Here is a 16,333-nt window from a genome sequence, read left to right as displayed (position 1 = left end):
CATTCACCTTGCTCTGCTGGGTATTATTTCCATCATAAGGAATGTTTTTCAGCTTTTGCCCTACAGCTTGTTTCTCATGCAAGGTTTATGAAATCTCTGACTGCATTTTTCTCATATTTTTCTTAGATCAAAATGTCATGACACAGACTTTTGTACTGGATATGCTATCAAAAATGTGCTGTGTATTTCTATGGACTGTGAAGCCCAAGATGGAGCAGTGTCTCTCAAAGGTGGTGTTGGAGCTACATGAACATTTGCCTTGCTTGGTGTCCCATGTAGAAATGCATTGATTTTGAATCAATCACCAGTCAATGTTTTCTTCCTTTATGTGGGAAATATTTCCCACTGTTTACAATTTTTCTCCCCTGAGAGTACATGTAAGCAAAAACTACCATTTTTATGGCACAGACTAGACCTTCATTGCTGAAGCTCTGCTTGCTTAGCAGCTAGGTGCCTCATCCCCCTGCAGTTCTGAGGCATTTCTTGGTGGGAACTCGCCTTGCAACCCTGTTCCAAATGTCTGTGAGTTGGGTTAGATTTCTGTGTTGTGTTTGCAATAGTGGATGCCCACAGATGAATGTAAGAATAACATAAGCACGCCTGCTTCCCTCTCCTGGGCTCCAGTTGGTTGTTCCTGTGTTGCTGAGCCAAAGATGGTATCATTATTTAAGACCAGTGGGTTTTTTCAGTTGCTAGTGTCCAGATTCTGGCAGCGATCTAGTGCATAAGTGCCCAATTTAAAAGCTTGCTATTGTCCCAGTTGCTTCCAGACTGGCAGTTCAGCTCCCTGATGATGCAGCACTGTCCATCGCTCCTAATTGCTTCTACTGAGGTTTCCTCTGCATTAGTTGTGTTGCTGCCATTCTCTTGTTGTTGTTGTTGGGCTTTTCCCCTTCCTATTCATGCTCTTGTATCACTTGCACACTGTTGGTGGCACTTGCTTGTAATTCCTATCCCACTTCCAAATGCTGGGCATTGTTCTGACTTCTATTGTTTTCATACTCTGTATATCTTCTTGTGTTTTTCATTGTCAAGTAAGTATTTTTCTGTGTTCTCTCCTTCATCTTTCCCTAAAATAATAGTTTTTGTCTGGTCTGGGTGAATCCTTTGCTTGACAGATGTGGGTTATTTTGTGGAGGATTAATTATGGAGCTTCCAGTAGACCAAGGTCTACTTTGCTTAGCCAGGACTCAACCTCTCAAAAGTGTCTAATGAGACAGTTGGCCAGAGATTTGTCACCTTTTCTGCTTTTGCCCTCTGCTTCAAAGCATCACATGCATCTGTCTCTTTTTTATTGAATGCCTCACATTTCTCTAATGAGCCTCACAATTCATCTGTCTTCACCAAACTAAATGAAAGCCAGTTCTATAAACATGGAAAATACAAATTTCCTTAAATCTGAGTATTAACAGAAACAGTGTCTGCTGCTACTACCAGTTCTTTGAAGATACAGATTGTTTTACATTTCTATTCATGGGAGGGTTTAGATAAGTATGGAAATTCCCTGAGGTGCCTCTACTTTTTACCAGTTGGGAGTAAAAAATGACCTGCTTTGCAATCCCAGAGCCTCAGCCAAGATATTTATGAAGAGATGGAAAGCTGGCATCTCTTTTTTTAAAAAAAAAAAAATTCTGGCCTCTGTCTATTGCTTTGCTTGGGAGACTGTTTATATAAATTTCACTAGTAAGCAAATAATAATGTCTGTCTTTCTTGCTACCATACTTTTGTAATTGATGTGGCCATAGAGGAAAGCCTCAGAACGATGTTTGCTTACAAGCTGTGGAACGTTGTGTTAAAAAATATGCTGCTGTAAAGCTGCTGAAAGTAACAATGTGCTGCTGAACAAAATGCAGTTTTTTAGATCCAAATAAATGATAAAAATACAAAAATAAAGTCTACCCTTGAATGCTGCATAGATATCGGTGGAAGACTCAGAGAAGGTTAAGTAAATTAATTACAGTTTTAGTCTATTCTATGAACCCAAATTAAGCATGGAATGCAAGCTTCTGCCTTGAAAGTACCAGGCCAACCAGGCATATAAATTCATGTCAGCTCCAAATCTCTCCAGTTCCTACATTTTGAATGGTATTTTACTCAAGACTCAGGTACTACCTGTAAATTCACAACAGCCACAATAAATAATGCTAATTTGGACTAAAGCACCCCTAATTCAGAGTAAGAGTACCCACCTGGAGAATTAGTCATAAAGAATGCATTCTGATTATAAAAAGAACATCAATTTTAGAAGAAACTCCCCAAGAAATGATGCAAAGAAATTGAAGGTGAACTAGTGCAATTGAAATGCTGATAGTCCAGAAGAAAACGGAGTTTAGGTAGTGGTGTGCATCTCCAACAGAGGTTGTCTTGCTCTGGAGTTAAGTGATGCTGAGGGAAGAAAGGTGGGAATCTAGATTGTGTAAATAGGTCCAATTTCTCTTTCAGGGTGGTCAGTGAACACACTTCCAGGCCGTGGAGATCCTCTCTATCATCTTAAATATGAGTTGTGTTTATTCCGGGGGGTGCGTGTGTCTCGTGTGTGTCATTGGTCCCGCTGCAAGGGAGGACTGAGAGCGGGGAACACCCCAGTAAGATTATGAATTCATCTTGTCCTAGTGAATACTAATGCTTGGAAATTTATAGATAGCTGTGTTCGTGTCTGAAGCAACTGCCTTGTGAATTTGCTGATCGTGCAGGAGCGGTATGCAAAACGGGAGGAGGAGGAGGCAAGGAAGGGAGGGTGGCTCTAGGACCCATACGAGCCTTCCCGAGCAGGAGGTGGGAATTTTCCTCCAAGGCAGCAGGAGCCCGAGCCCGGTCTCAGAGCTCCAGCGGAGCCCGCAGGAAGAGCCTGGCACGTCCCCTCCAGAGCCGCGCAGCCGGGTGGGACCAGCCCGCACCCCGCAGAGCCATGAACCGGCTACCGCAGCTGCTGCTGTGGGTCACCACAGTGGGTAAGGAACTTGGTGTTCTTCCCTCTCATCTCCTTATTTTGCAAAGTCTCTCTGCTACCCAGAGGCTCAGACTTATTTCATTGCCCCTTCTCTTTTACCTCTTAAACCAGAAAAGAATTATTTTCAGAAGGGGGGGGGGAAAGGGGTGTGGGAGGGATGGGGATTGAAAGTACTGGCATGAAACATATGTAAAGTGTGTGAGATGTGGGAAAGTAAATCTTGATTGTAAGTAAATTTTGTTCACTGAAATGAATAGGCGATCTGCAGTTTTAGAAAAACTGCTGCTGTCGAGGCTCTGAGGCTGGATGCGGGCAGGCGTTGTACAAGGGTTTGGCATGAAGCTCACAGCTGTGCCCCAGGACCATTTTGCTTCCCTGGCTGCTGGATTGCTTTCTTTGGGGCTGTTTTGGACAGGGGGCAAAAGTCATGTTCCAGGAGTAGTGAAGGTTGCTTACAGGCAAAGCTAGTTTGGAGAGGATGCTTTGTCTAAGCAGAGAGATGAGGGACACAGATAAAGAGAGGAGAGTTGGGGCTATGAGACTTATGAGCTCCCACCTAGAAAGTGGTTCTCAGGCTAAGTTTTGAAAGAAATCTTTGTGCTGCTCTGTCACTGTCAGCTTTGGGTCTGAAGTGAAGCAAAGACAAGAAGCGACACTGAGATGTTAGGAGGGAAGCTGCAGGAATAGGAGAGAAGTTGGGAGGTGCCAGCAAGCTTGCAACCAATGATGGGAGAAAAAGGTAAGAGTGGGACACATTTACCGTATGTGCACAGCGGCAAGCAAATTTGTTATGAATATTAGGAAAGCAAAGCCTCTATCAGGACACGCTGAACTTCTCAGAGAGCTGCAGTTGCAATAGTACCCCCAGTGCAGATACAGGGACTACAGCTGCAGGATCAGGGGACACTTTGTACTTCTCAGTGTAACAGATCATGTAACTTCCAGGCAGGAAAGGAGCAAACAGGTTGTTGGGTGCTGCAGCAAGCGCTTCCTAGCACAGTGCACTTCCTCTCTCTGGCTAAATGATGAACTTGTTTATATTTATTTTTATATGAAGACATACTGGGGCATCAGTTTCTAAGCAGGTTTTATAATTTAGTTCTATTTACAATTGTGTGCCAAGGCACAGAGCAGAGTTTTTTATTTCTATTGGGAGGAAGGAAGTTGTTTTACTGTGGAAGGGTCCCAGGACAAGTGTACCTCGTGCAAGCAGATCTGTATGTCCCTAAAGCCTCAGCTTTCATGGCATGTGGTCTCATCGAGAATTGCCAAGTATCTTTCCAGTGTTTTTGGTGGAGTGGCTTTCAACATGCAAGTAAGGTTAATGTAAGGAATAATAATAATAATATTTGCTGTATATCCAAGTCTGTGATACGAGGTATGTTTGTATTAGCAAAGAGATTCAGAAAAGGGTGTGTTACAGAGAGAGTAAGTAAAGAGCTCAGTGAAAATAAACCTACATTTTACAATCTCTGTCCAATCTTCTGCCAAAAATAATCTCAGTCACCCAGGGGAGACTTCAATGCATGAGCATTTAACTATGTAGCTGCTGTCACAATCTTCACATGGGGCTTGCTTACCTCACTATGGGAGCTGTTGTGGTCAGCTCTCAGACTCTATAGGCAATTAGTTTAAAAACCACTCATATTTCCACTGTACAATTTTTACTGGAGCTTATTCTTGGAGTGGCTTTACATTTCCTTCTTTATTTGGAAAGCCCAGGGTCTAAGTGATGAAGGAATTTGCAGGTCTTCTCCCTCTTTTATTTTCCTGGCTGGCATACATGTTTCTAATGAACTCTGTCATAAAAGGCTGATTTCAGAGTTCCCATCCACTGACAACTTTTGGCACATCAAAACACCAGAGGATGTTGCAACTCCTCTTGGTGCAAAAAATTGAGACACAATGAGAAAATTCAGAAAGTTGTAGAGAGCGACAGCAGGAAAAAACCCTCAGAAAAAGAACCACCAAACCAAAGGTAACAAAACCAGGAAAGGACTCAGTCTACAGGTATGCATTTTTCAGCGTCAAAGCAACTTCACAGTGTTTTGGAGGCTGAGGTTGCACACTAGCCTCAGGTCTCAGGAGGTGGTTAGGAAGAAGGTGAAAAAAGCCACCAGATGAATGTCTTTGAGAATTTTCTTTTTATTTTAATCACCAATATTACTTTGAGCCTTCATATTGGATCATTTTCTTTTGGTTACTTGAGCTTGGTGAGGGGTGGGTAGGTTGGTGCTTTTCTGTGAGAAACCAGGCTGTGCTTGGCCAGATGTCATGCTCTTGCCTTTGAATGTGGAGAGCCAACTATCTGCAAAATTACAGCACAGTATACATCCTGAGCAAACCTCAAACACCTTTCCAAATGTGTGGTCATGTTTGTGTCATTGCTCAGAGCTTAGCTATTGAGTACAACCACAGTCCATGGGATAATATTAGTAGAGGCACTATGTCAGGATTTCTTTGCAGTCCCTTCCAATGCTCGCAGTGCAGTTGTCCCAGAAAAGGGTAACTTACATTTAATTTCAGCCTGGTGAATAGTTATGGTTTTGGGTTTTCTTGAATCCTTTCTAAAGCAGAGGAGCACAGGAAGGTTGATGGCAAGTTTAGGAGTAAGACAGCCAGCTTTTTGTTTGTTTGTGGAATGGGTTATCAGCATGGCAATGATGAACTCCCCATTCCTGGATGCTTGCATTTGTCTAACAAACAGTTTTCAGAAGCCCCAAACATTTTGTTTCTCTCCCTGGATTTATCTGCCTCTCAGGACTGAATTGGCTTGTTTTGTAGAAGGAGTATAAACTGCTTTAAAAGTTTAGTCAGCCTGCATGTGCAGGAAGATATAGGAGTACTTTACTTTGTTGTAAGACAGTTTAAAATAAACCAGTGCATCTGTTTCACTTAGACAAACCTTTAGTACTTGATGTATCCCTTTGTTGGAGGAGAGCAGGTCAAGTGTGAAAGGGATGGGACCCTCTTTTGTCTCTTCATTGAAGAACTTCTTTCTTATTTTCTTCTTCTTCTGCCCATCTCAGCTCACTTAAAGTAGCACACAGGTGCAGTAGCGATTTCACTTAAATGGTTCCAACCATCAATTCAAGAACATTGCGTGATCCTTAAAATTTGTCTTAGGAGTTGTATCCACAGTCCTTTATTGTGCAGATGGCAGCATGTCTCCATATACTGTGCCCAGGCCGAATGTCAAATTCAAGGCACTGTTGCTGTCACTGAAAGTCGAATACTGGGGTGGATGCCTTGAAATGAAAACAGGACAGTTCTTTTTAGTCATAGACAGTACAAAGTTGAGGACTCTTTGAAATACAATGGAAAAGGCTATGATAAATTTATGGGAATGCCACAGTAAGGGAGCACATGCAGACAAACACCAGGGACTTCTAAACTGCATCAGAAGGGAGGACTAAGTTGGAGGAGGTAGAAATCAGGTAGTGAGCCACGTGTATGGTTCCTTTAGAGCTGAAGTCAATGTCTTAGGAGCAGCTATAGAAGAAATCTATCTTCCTATCCGTGCTACATAGCTGCATGTTTTCTAATTAGTCCCTAAGATCAAAGTTGGAGAAAAGGATGCCTCAATCCAGTGAAGCTTCAAAAGCATTCCTCTCCTACTCCCTGGAGTCCCAAACAGATCCACAGGAGGGTCCCTGTCTTCAGCCTGCCTGTATGTGTGACTGTACTGTGCTGGCTGTACTGGTGTGTAGCAGTGCATCTGTGATGTCTGTGGCAGGAGTGGAGAGAAATTTTCATCTTGAATTAATTTTAATGAAAACTGCTGGTGTGTGACACTAAGATGCTTCATGAAGTGGTTTAGGCTTTGAGCTGTTACATGTGGTCATTTGTTTTGTGTGTGCACCAGTTAGTTCATACTGAGACATTCAAATAAATCTACATTTTATTTTTTTTTATTCAAACTTTTGTTCAGAAAAATCTTGCATTCAGAAATCTGAAAAATTTATTTGTTAAGCATAAAATATGGTTTAATAGCAAATGTTTAGTTTTGACATGGACTATTCTAGCCCACCACTCCCTGAAATGTGTTGGTCTTTGCAATTGTATAAAGCTTTTGATCTAGAAGATTTTTAGGTTGGCCCGTGACAGGTTTTTTGTTTGCTTTGATTCTTTTAAAATTTCTTTGGTCTTGCCGATAACTTGGAAAATCCTGTATTAAAATGGCCTGGTTATTTCATAATACCACATTCCAGTTTGCACTTAGGTTTGTGCATGCAGGTGATTGTCCTTAGGCTGATGCTCATTACTCTACATGCAGACAGTGACTGGTACTGTTTGTGGCTTGGTATTGGATTAAATTCCTCAGAAATAAAAGAAACAAAAAAGACTTTTTGCAAGCCTTTAGTAAAAGCAGAGACACAAAGCAGCTGCTGAGAGGAGAGGCAGGTGAGCTCCTTCCAGAAATAAATGGAAAAGAAGGAACCCACAGGGTTCATAGTTAACATAAAATGATGGATGTCTATGGGAATACAGTTACAGCCATGCAACATCTTGCCTTTGTATCTGGAGACTTTTATCTGAGTCTCCTACGAGTAAGCATGATTCCTGTATTGAATCCTTAAATCAGAGGAGGAAAATAATGACATTAATTATGTTAATTAATTGGATCAGGCTTACAGTCTTTTCCTGCCTCTCAGCATCAGTCCTTCCTCTTACAATTCCTCTTCCTCCCATTCCATTATAATTGTTCCTCTGCTTCTCTCCTCTACTGGCATGTAACAAACCCAGTGCTTTGATGTAGGCTGCTAACAGCATGCACAAAGATGAAACCCATGGCAGGTAGGAGGGCAGGCCAGCTTGGAAAAGGGGTGAATTGTAGCATTTGTGAGAGGTGACCTGTAGCTGACAGATGTGGTCTGAGCGCGTGGGGAGAGCAGCTCCCTTACGAGAGGAGAGTGGTGACAGGTCACGTTGGTGTGCTGTGCGCTGCAGGAGGAACATGTAGAGCCTTTGTTTCAGATTGTGACTTGTTCAGCACCACTGGGTTATGGAGGGCCTGTGCCTGGGGAACATCAGGTTCCTGCCTTTTTGTGCTGCATGCTCCAGAGGGAAGTCAAGGTGCAGAACCTTTACAATTCAGGACCTCTCCAGACCTCTGCAGAGCTCAAAGGAATACAGCTTCCAGACAAGTGGCAGGGTATCACTGAAGCATTCTGCTTCCCTCAGGTGAGCTGTTCCTAAGAGCTTTCCCCAAGGTGGTGTACCTCCATGTTGTGGCTTCTCCCAGCTGTGTCATTCCAGCACAGCTGGACCCATGAGGAGAAATGGAAACGGAGGGAAATGACACAAAAAGGAAACAGAGGCAACATTCCAGTCTTCCTCACTTAGAAAAAGCAACTCTGCCATATGTACTGAGTAAATGAAGAGCTCAGAATTTGTGAGATGTTCAGTCACAGGCCAAATGTTATCTTTTTAGGAGGATTTCAGGTTGGTTTTTTATATGTTCTCCTTAACACAAAGCTGGCTGTAAAAACATGAAACTTCACACAATTCTTCACTTGTTGGTGAAAAACTTCTTAAGTTTTCCAACTGCCTTTGTATCTCTTTTAGGCATTTTGACTGTATGATTGTTGTATATCCCTTCCAACTGAACTGTTCCATTCTCTGTAAAGGTATAAATGTCCCTGACATTGGCACTGATTGAGTATAAAAACCTATTGTACAGCAACCTCATAAGGGTTAGTCAAGAATGAGTGTAATACAGAATTATAATATAGAATCATAGAATTAAATACTGAAGTCTTTTCAAAAAGCACAGATTTATCCTTGCAATTCAGATGAACTTTTGCCCTGTCTAATGGGAGAACCGTGTCTCTTAATAAGACATCACAGATTTTCAGCTAATTGGTATCTGAAATCCCATAAGCTTTGGCTTATCAGCCAAGAATGATGCATTTATTCATGTATTTCAGTTGCTCAGTTAGGTTTTTTTTCCCAGTTTGTAGCACAGCATGTGTTTGAGGGCATGAACCGCCAAACTTTCTGGAGTTAGAGCATCCACACCTCTCCTCTGTGTCTATGTTTGTGCTGATACATATTTATATATTAAAAATATAGGAGTGATAAAGTAGCTGAGAGTGACAGTAGTAAGTGACATGGAAGGATGTGATGGTGTCTGTTGCACAGAATTAAGTACAGGAGGTGAGAAATATCTATTCCTACATTGTTCTCATGAAGAGGTTTTGTGCTATTCGAGAGAAACCCAAGCCACAAGTTTTTTCCTGCCTGGATGCCGAGCCAACCGTCATGTTGGAACTTCAATGAGAATGGAACCAGACAGGTTACTGGTTCAGAGTCACAGCTTGCTGGAGTCACAATTTTCACATCAGAGGTGCTGTTGGAAGCACCTGCTTCCCTGCAGAGATGCAGGGCTGTTTTGAGTGCCTCTGCAGCTGTGACCAAGACCTTTGTCTTTATGCTGCAGGTGAACTCAGTGCTTGTGCACTTTCCCTTGTAGCTCTGCCTTACAATATCTGCTCTGCTTTCCTGGCCTTAGGGAGGCAGGAGGAAGCTGTGGGGGTGCACAGAGGGTAGGAGGTGGCCGAGGCTGGGTGGAGAGGCAGGATGGAGGAATTCTGTTCCAGTGGAGACAAGGAGCCCAGCCAGTGTGGTTTTGGATTACCAAAAGAAGGGTTAGCAGCTGTCAGCCTGAACTCAAGCAACCTCAGGCACAGATGAATTCACTCTGGAACAAAACTGAAAAATGGCTTTTCTTCACTGGATAATTAATTTGGTGGTTTTGCAGACCCATGTGCCTTGACCAATATTTTAGACAGTGTAAGGAGCATGAATGATTGTGCTTACTTATAATACCTTGAATGTCTTGATTCTTCTTTTTTAATTTGCTGTTTCTGTTGTTATATTTAACTGCAGTTTAAATTTTCCAAGTATTTGCTGCATATATTTTTTTTCCTACTGGGCTCTGAGTGATTAAAGACCTATTTATTACCTTGACTTCAGCAAATAGAATCACAGAAAAGCATGACTGCTTAAAATTTCCATGGTTTTTAACATGTTTTTAGAGTTTTCTCTGTGGCATTTTTATGTGTACAGTGCTGGAGTTCACATCTCTTTACATGAGTAACACTTTTAAAGTATGTAGTTCACAACAGGAGCATTTTCCGTGTTTATAGTCACTGCAGGAACCCCAATAGTATTTAAAACCTCTGAAGGAAGCTTTCTTTAACCCCATGAAGGCAAACAGTTCAGCCTAGAGCTTAGTGAGACACTGGACTTTATGAATCTTTTAAGCCCTGGTAGCATAGTCATCGCTATCACTAATTTTTTTCAACTTTCCTGAAGTCCCGCATGCCTCCTGGCCCTTCAAGATCTATCAGGTTCTTAGAAGAGTTTAAATTTTCGCAGAGTTTGACCTTGTGTTTGTCAGTCTGTTGCAGTCCTAGAGACAAAAGCCAGTAAAATTTGCAAAAAATAAACTTGTGAGTTAATTATAAGAAAAACAAGGTGAGTAAACCAAGCTGGGTTTTATTCAGCTGTGTTAAAAGGGTTTCTGTTCCAGCTATTCAGAGGGATAGAAAACTGGGAGATGTATGCAGATGTAGCTCTTTTCACCTCATTTAGGGCTGGGCTAGATTGGTCTGAGGAGACACAAGCATTTAGCTTCCCTTCCAAAAATTATTTGCATTTTTTATTTGCTAAATTTTGGACAGGACATAGGTTTTATATTTCTTACCTTTTTATTTTGATTCCCACACAATTTCTTTCCTCTCTTGTGTGCCTTCCTGCATATATATATATCTGTGTGTGTGAAAGTTAAAGGAAAAATATGTGGAAAACCCCTTTACTTTAAACATGTTGTCTTCCCTCAGTGGATGCAGTTATCCAAAACTGTACACTGCTTGGGGGTTGCTTGTGATTTTGTGTGATAATATTTTAATTACCTTTTTTATACAGAGATTACCATTTTTCAGGGATTTGTGCTGCATGTGAGTGCACAGATGTCATGGGGTAGCTTTTAAAACCACGACAACAGATTATCAGCTTTGGTAAATCTAGCCAGTAGTCATTTTTCAATTAAGTTTCAGAAGAAATTACAATCACTTTTGTACTAAGGTATATGTAGAGTAAGCTAGAGAAGTTCTTTTATTACTGGTAGGAATTGCTTTGTGGCTGCAAAAAGAAGGATTGATGAGAAGCAACATCCTAATTACTACTGTTATTGATATTCTTCCACTGAGAAAGGTGAGGGGTAATTTATATCATGTTGTTGTCATTTAATCCTACCTAGCAAAAAAGCCCCATGCAGCCATTCATTCACTCCCCCACCAGTCGGAGTGGGGGGAGAATCAAAAGGGTGAAAATCAGAAAGCTCATGGGTTGAGAAAAAGACAGCTTGACAGGGGAAGCAAAATCCATGCACACAAACAAAACAAAACAAGGAATTTGTGCACTGCTTCCTGTAGGGAGACAGGTGTGCACCCATCTCCAGGAGAGCAGGGCCCCATCACATGTAAGGCTTACTTGGAAAGACAAACATTGCTCCAAACACTGCCCACTTACTTTTTCTTCTTCCCCACATTTTATATGCTGAGCATGATGCCATATGATCTAGAATATCCCTTTGGTCAGCTGGGGTTACCTGTCTCAGCCTCCCATGCACCCCCTGTCCCCTCACCACCATGGCAGCATGGAAAGCAGAAAAAACCTTGGTTTTTCTGTGTAAGCCCTGCTCAGCAAAAACCAAAACCATCTCTATATTATCAACCCTGTGTTTAGCACCAATCCAAAACACAGCCCCATACCAGCTGCTGTGAAGGAAATTAACTCTGCCCCAGCCAAAACCAGCACACAAGTAAATGCAGAATTTCAGAGACAGAAGTGCTGATTCTTCTGCTGGTTTCTTAGGGCTCTTGAGACTGAGTGAGCATGGAGGTCAACATCTGGGTGATGTTCAGCTTGTGTCTCCAGCTTGCATACTCATCTCAACCTTTCTAGACAACCCCCAAGTAGTAGCATGGTCTCGTCTTGGCTGTGTCAGTCGTACTGCACGGATGCTTTGAAATGGTCTAGGATAAAAGCTAGCTTTCTTGGTTTGTAGATCATTCTAATGTTTCAGTTATGATGTGCCCCTTTACAGCTTGTGTTACAGCTGTTAACTGAAGATATGGTGATCACTGCACATGGACAAGAAGAGGATCAGTCTCATAGTGGGGTCAAAAGGAAGGCCAGCTGGGGCAGAAGGAATTGTTCTGAGAAACACTTAGTCTGCTGGGGTTTTTATCTAAATCTCTCCCAACAGCCACTGAAACAAGTATCTTGTGAAACCAGCCTGCAGGATTAGACACCTGAGTTCAGACTATGTGCACACACCCTGATCTAGCTTAGGGATGCCTGCTTTCCAATCTGCAAGGGAGCAAGTGCTCGATGCCAGCCTTGTCTGCTTGGTGTCAGTGAGCTGGCAACTGCCTTATGAATTTGTACTGCTGTGAAAACACCTACAATCCCATTTTACTAACTAGAAAAATATTTGGTTTAGCTGTCATTTAGTTCTGGTTTTGACAGTTTCTTATTTTTGGAACGTGTTAGTTTTTTTGCATACAGTTAACAGAACTTGTAACAGTTTTAGAGGACAAATTTGGGCTGATAGTCTGAATCCTATCATTGATGCTATGGTGCTGAGGAATAAGAGATACACCATGATGTTGTGTGGTGTTCAAGCCTCCCCTTTAGCCCTTCAGACAAAATAGTCTGTTTTCAATTTTGACCCATACCATGTTCAGAGTGCTGTTTAGAGGAGGTGCTCTTAAGTATTTACCAAGAGGGCTGAATCCGGTCTGAAGGTGGAGAGTGGGGGTTTACATTTATCATCTTAAAGGAAGACAGTAAAATAAGTTTTGAACCCCAGCTTAAATTTTATGCACAAAATGTTTCATACTCTCTAGCACACACAGAAGTGCTCCCATGAGCTTTTAAAGAAACATCAGCTACATACAAGAATATTCCTCAGCATGTCTTTTCATTCTTTGTGACACAAAGACATGAAGGGGTAAGAAATAAAGCTGGCCAATACCTTTGCATAGTATTTCTGAGGTTTGAAGAGGGAAAAAGTATAGCAAGCACCGTTTTCCAGGTTTTTAAATTCTCCAAGCTCAGGTTTCACAGATAGGGTTAAAAATCATCAAATTAAACATATTTATGAGCCATCTGGTTTCTGAGTCTTTCCAGTTTGTGTTTGCTATCCTGGGTAACTATTAAGTCATTTTTGTTGCTGTAATTTTCATGTCATTACATGGCTCCAGAAACTGCATGTTTAAGAAAAACACTGTAGAGAACCAAATTCAGAGTAGAATTATAAGCACTGGCAGCACTGGAGGCATTTGTCATTCTTTCAATCAACCTAACATATTACTAAAAGTAAATGTACAAAATAAATCAATTTTCTCTTTTAACATGTATTTAAGTTAGGCAATGCAGTCTTTCAGCTCTCTTTGCCTACCTTTCATACAATATGGTAAGAAAAGTCAGATTTCCTAGGGCTAATTTTCAGCCACAAGTTTTCTCTATGATTTGAGGAAGACTCCTTAGCCTTGGTGCCATAATCCTTGTCCTAATTTTCCTATTTTATCTCTCTTATTCAGATGTGGTGAGATATAAAGCAGTATATATTCTAGTTCCTTCAAATAGATCCAGTGCACAGAATGACAGATTTTTTTTTTTTCCTTTTTAAAGTAAAATATAATTAAGGAGAATCTATAACTCCATTTCAGCAGGTATTTGCTTTCAAAAAAATACTCTTCCACATTGAATGTTGGGTTACCAATTAAGTTTTCTAACAGCATTGGCTTTTCCATTGGTAAAGGGCAGAAAAGTGTTTTCCCTAAAGGTGTACATTTGTATTGCTTTTCCATAAAGTATTCTTACCTGCTGCTGAGAAGGCAGTGCACTGATGCATAGATGTAAAATTCCCTCTTTTTCCTCTGGTGACCTGATTGATATTCTTCATGCCAGCCATTTGTGACACTGAGTCAATTTTCAGAGTATAGTTTCATTTTAGGTAGAAAGAGAAGAGATGCCTGCAGTTGCTGGTGTTTGTTTTCTAGGTGCAACCAAATGCTTGCACTATTTGAAGTGCATTTTGCATTGATGCTACTGAAATACACTAAAAATGCTACTGAAATAGACTTGAATACACTAACCAGTGTCTCTTTCTCACTCTGCCTCATCATTTTGACAGAGCTGTGTTCTGTTCAGTTTTCTGAAGTCAAATTCAGTTTTATGGGGTTTGGAACCTTTCTGGCTGTTTTGTGTGCTGTGCAAAGCCATTCCCACTTCCCTGCCCCTTATCATCCCTGCTGCCTGTCCTGCTCTTTTGCATGTGTCTCGGTAACTCCTGCACACAGTGGATAGGAGTACCTGGCATGCTGAGCTCAGTGAAGGATGCACTGGCGTCTTTAGGACTTGTAAGAAGTACACAGCTTATTTATCTCCTTTTCCCACTTGCACCTGGCATGAGCTTTAAAAGAATGCAAAACAATCACCTCATGACTCTGTGCTTTTACTTTCAAAGCCCAGATTCCCAGATGCATAAAGAGGAAGGAATAAGTGTATGCAAAAAATGAAGCACACATCACTCTGGCTCTGTGTGCTTTGGAGCCAGAAGTTACTTACCGATGATGCTAGCTATGATGCGAGGAAGACATTTGAAATCTTGGCTAACAAACTGTTTAATGCACTGCTTAAACTTGTGCTCAGTTTCACATTCCACCTTCTTAGCCTCCTCCCACTGTTTGTTTGACTGCTTTCCTCTTCTGGAGTCCAGCTGGCACTGAGAGGCTCAGCTGTTTGGAAGCACATTTGGGAGCCTCAGCTGGCACTGGCAGACTCCACATGCTGCTGGAGTACTTGCTGGCAAAGCTGTGGTCCCTACCTTGGGAGCTGGCAACAATTTCTAGCTGAGGCTGTGAGGAAGCTGTCTGAAAGGTGTTTGACTCTAGAGCTGCAAGGCTGAGCTGGGGAGATAATAGGAGGGGCAGGAGTTTGTCCCCCTTCACTGGCGCAGTAACCGCACTTTCTTCAGGCACACAAGCCTGGGCACTGCACTCTGTGCCCTCAACATGTTGATGTGCAGATACAGAAGTGTCCATGACTGTCTTCAAAGCCAGGTGCAGGCCTCCCTGTGCCCTGCATGCTGCAGTCTGCTCCTCCACAAGGCTGTGCCCATGAGGCCTGCCTCAATGGTGTCCTGGGAAGGGAGCTGGCTTCCCATCATCCCTGAGAGTGACTTCCAAAGCTAGTCTTCTCTGAGAAGGCTCTGAGCCTAGAAGACAGTGAAATAAATATTCAGTGTCCCAATGAAAACTACTTCTATCCAGGCATCCAAAGATATTGAGATATAGGAGGATACAGGAACAGATTCTAGCTTGGATTTTTCAGGTGTGGTTATGACCCTATGGCAGGATATGTGGTGGTTTTTTAAGACAAGATGAAATTACTTTCTGTGTGGAGGAGCACACGTGGATATAGATGTATACATTTCTTTGCCTGTGTCCATGTGTGTGACTTGATTATGTATGAATGTTGTTAATGTAAATCTTTAATTAAGTCACTGTTCTAATTGTTGCAAATCCTATTGAATTGATTACTTTATAATTGTTAAATCAGTCAGTGATTAAGTGCTGCTGAACCCTTCTGCACCCTTAACTTTTGTGTTTATATCCTTTGATTCTGATTTGATGTTCCTTATTTTGTTTCGTTCATTTGGAAGTAATAGAGTGAAACTTGCTGCTGAACTCTGTTAAAGTCACAAATTCATATGAAAACTTTCTTTTTGCCAAAACATTCAACTGTGATTCTTTAAACAGCACAAAACACTTATTTGCAACAGAAGGCAATGCAAATAGCATCATAGAATTATTTAGGTTGGAAAATACCTTTGAGTCCAGATGTTAATCCAGCACTGCTAACTCCACCACTAAACCATGTCCCCAGTTTCCAAATCTACACATCTTTTGAGCACTTTCAGGGATGATAATTCCAACACTTCCCTGGGTAGCCTGACCACCCTTTCAATGAAGAAACTTTTCCTAATGTCCAATCTAAAGTTCCCCTGGCACAACTTGAGGACATTTTTTGTTGTCCTGTCACTGGTTATCTGTCAGAAGAGGCCAAACCCCACCTGACTAGGATCTCCTTTCAGGTAGCTATAGACAGAGATAAGGTCTCCCCTCAGCCTTCTCCAGGTCAAAATCTCAGCTCCCTCAGCCTCTCCTTGTAAGATCTGTGCTCCAGAGCCTTCACCAGCTCCATTGCCTTTCTCTGGACATGCTCCAGCACCTCAATGTCTTTCTTGCAGTGAGATGTGAACATGTGCTCCCAAGAGAACATATTATTTACTACTGACTGTGC

At 41.8% G+C, this 16,333-nt stretch overlaps 1 protein-coding gene across 1 annotated transcript in view; it reads left to right on the top strand.

The window, feature by feature from the left end:
- The window catches only part of LTK (leukocyte receptor tyrosine kinase), a 128,972-nt gene that overhangs the window by 32,999 nt on the left and 79,640 nt on the right, over positions 1 to 16,333 (top strand). The window contains exon 3 of the mRNA XM_086892837.1: positions 2,443 to 2,951. Within this exon, the coding sequence (XP_086748963.1) occupies positions 2,909 to 2,951 (43 nt within the window). The 5' untranslated portion in view covers positions 2,443 to 2,908. The remainder of the gene's footprint in view (positions 1 to 2,442; positions 2,952 to 16,333) is intronic.

This window comes from Cyanistes caeruleus, chromosome 6 (genome assembly GCF_971803275.1).
Source record: "Cyanistes caeruleus chromosome 6, bCyaCae1.hap1.1, whole genome shotgun sequence".
Taxonomy (NCBI): Eukaryota; Metazoa; Chordata; class Aves; order Passeriformes; family Paridae; genus Cyanistes; species Cyanistes caeruleus.
The sequence above is the reverse complement of the archived record's forward strand: the minus strand, read 5'-3'. Positions and strand labels throughout refer to the sequence as shown.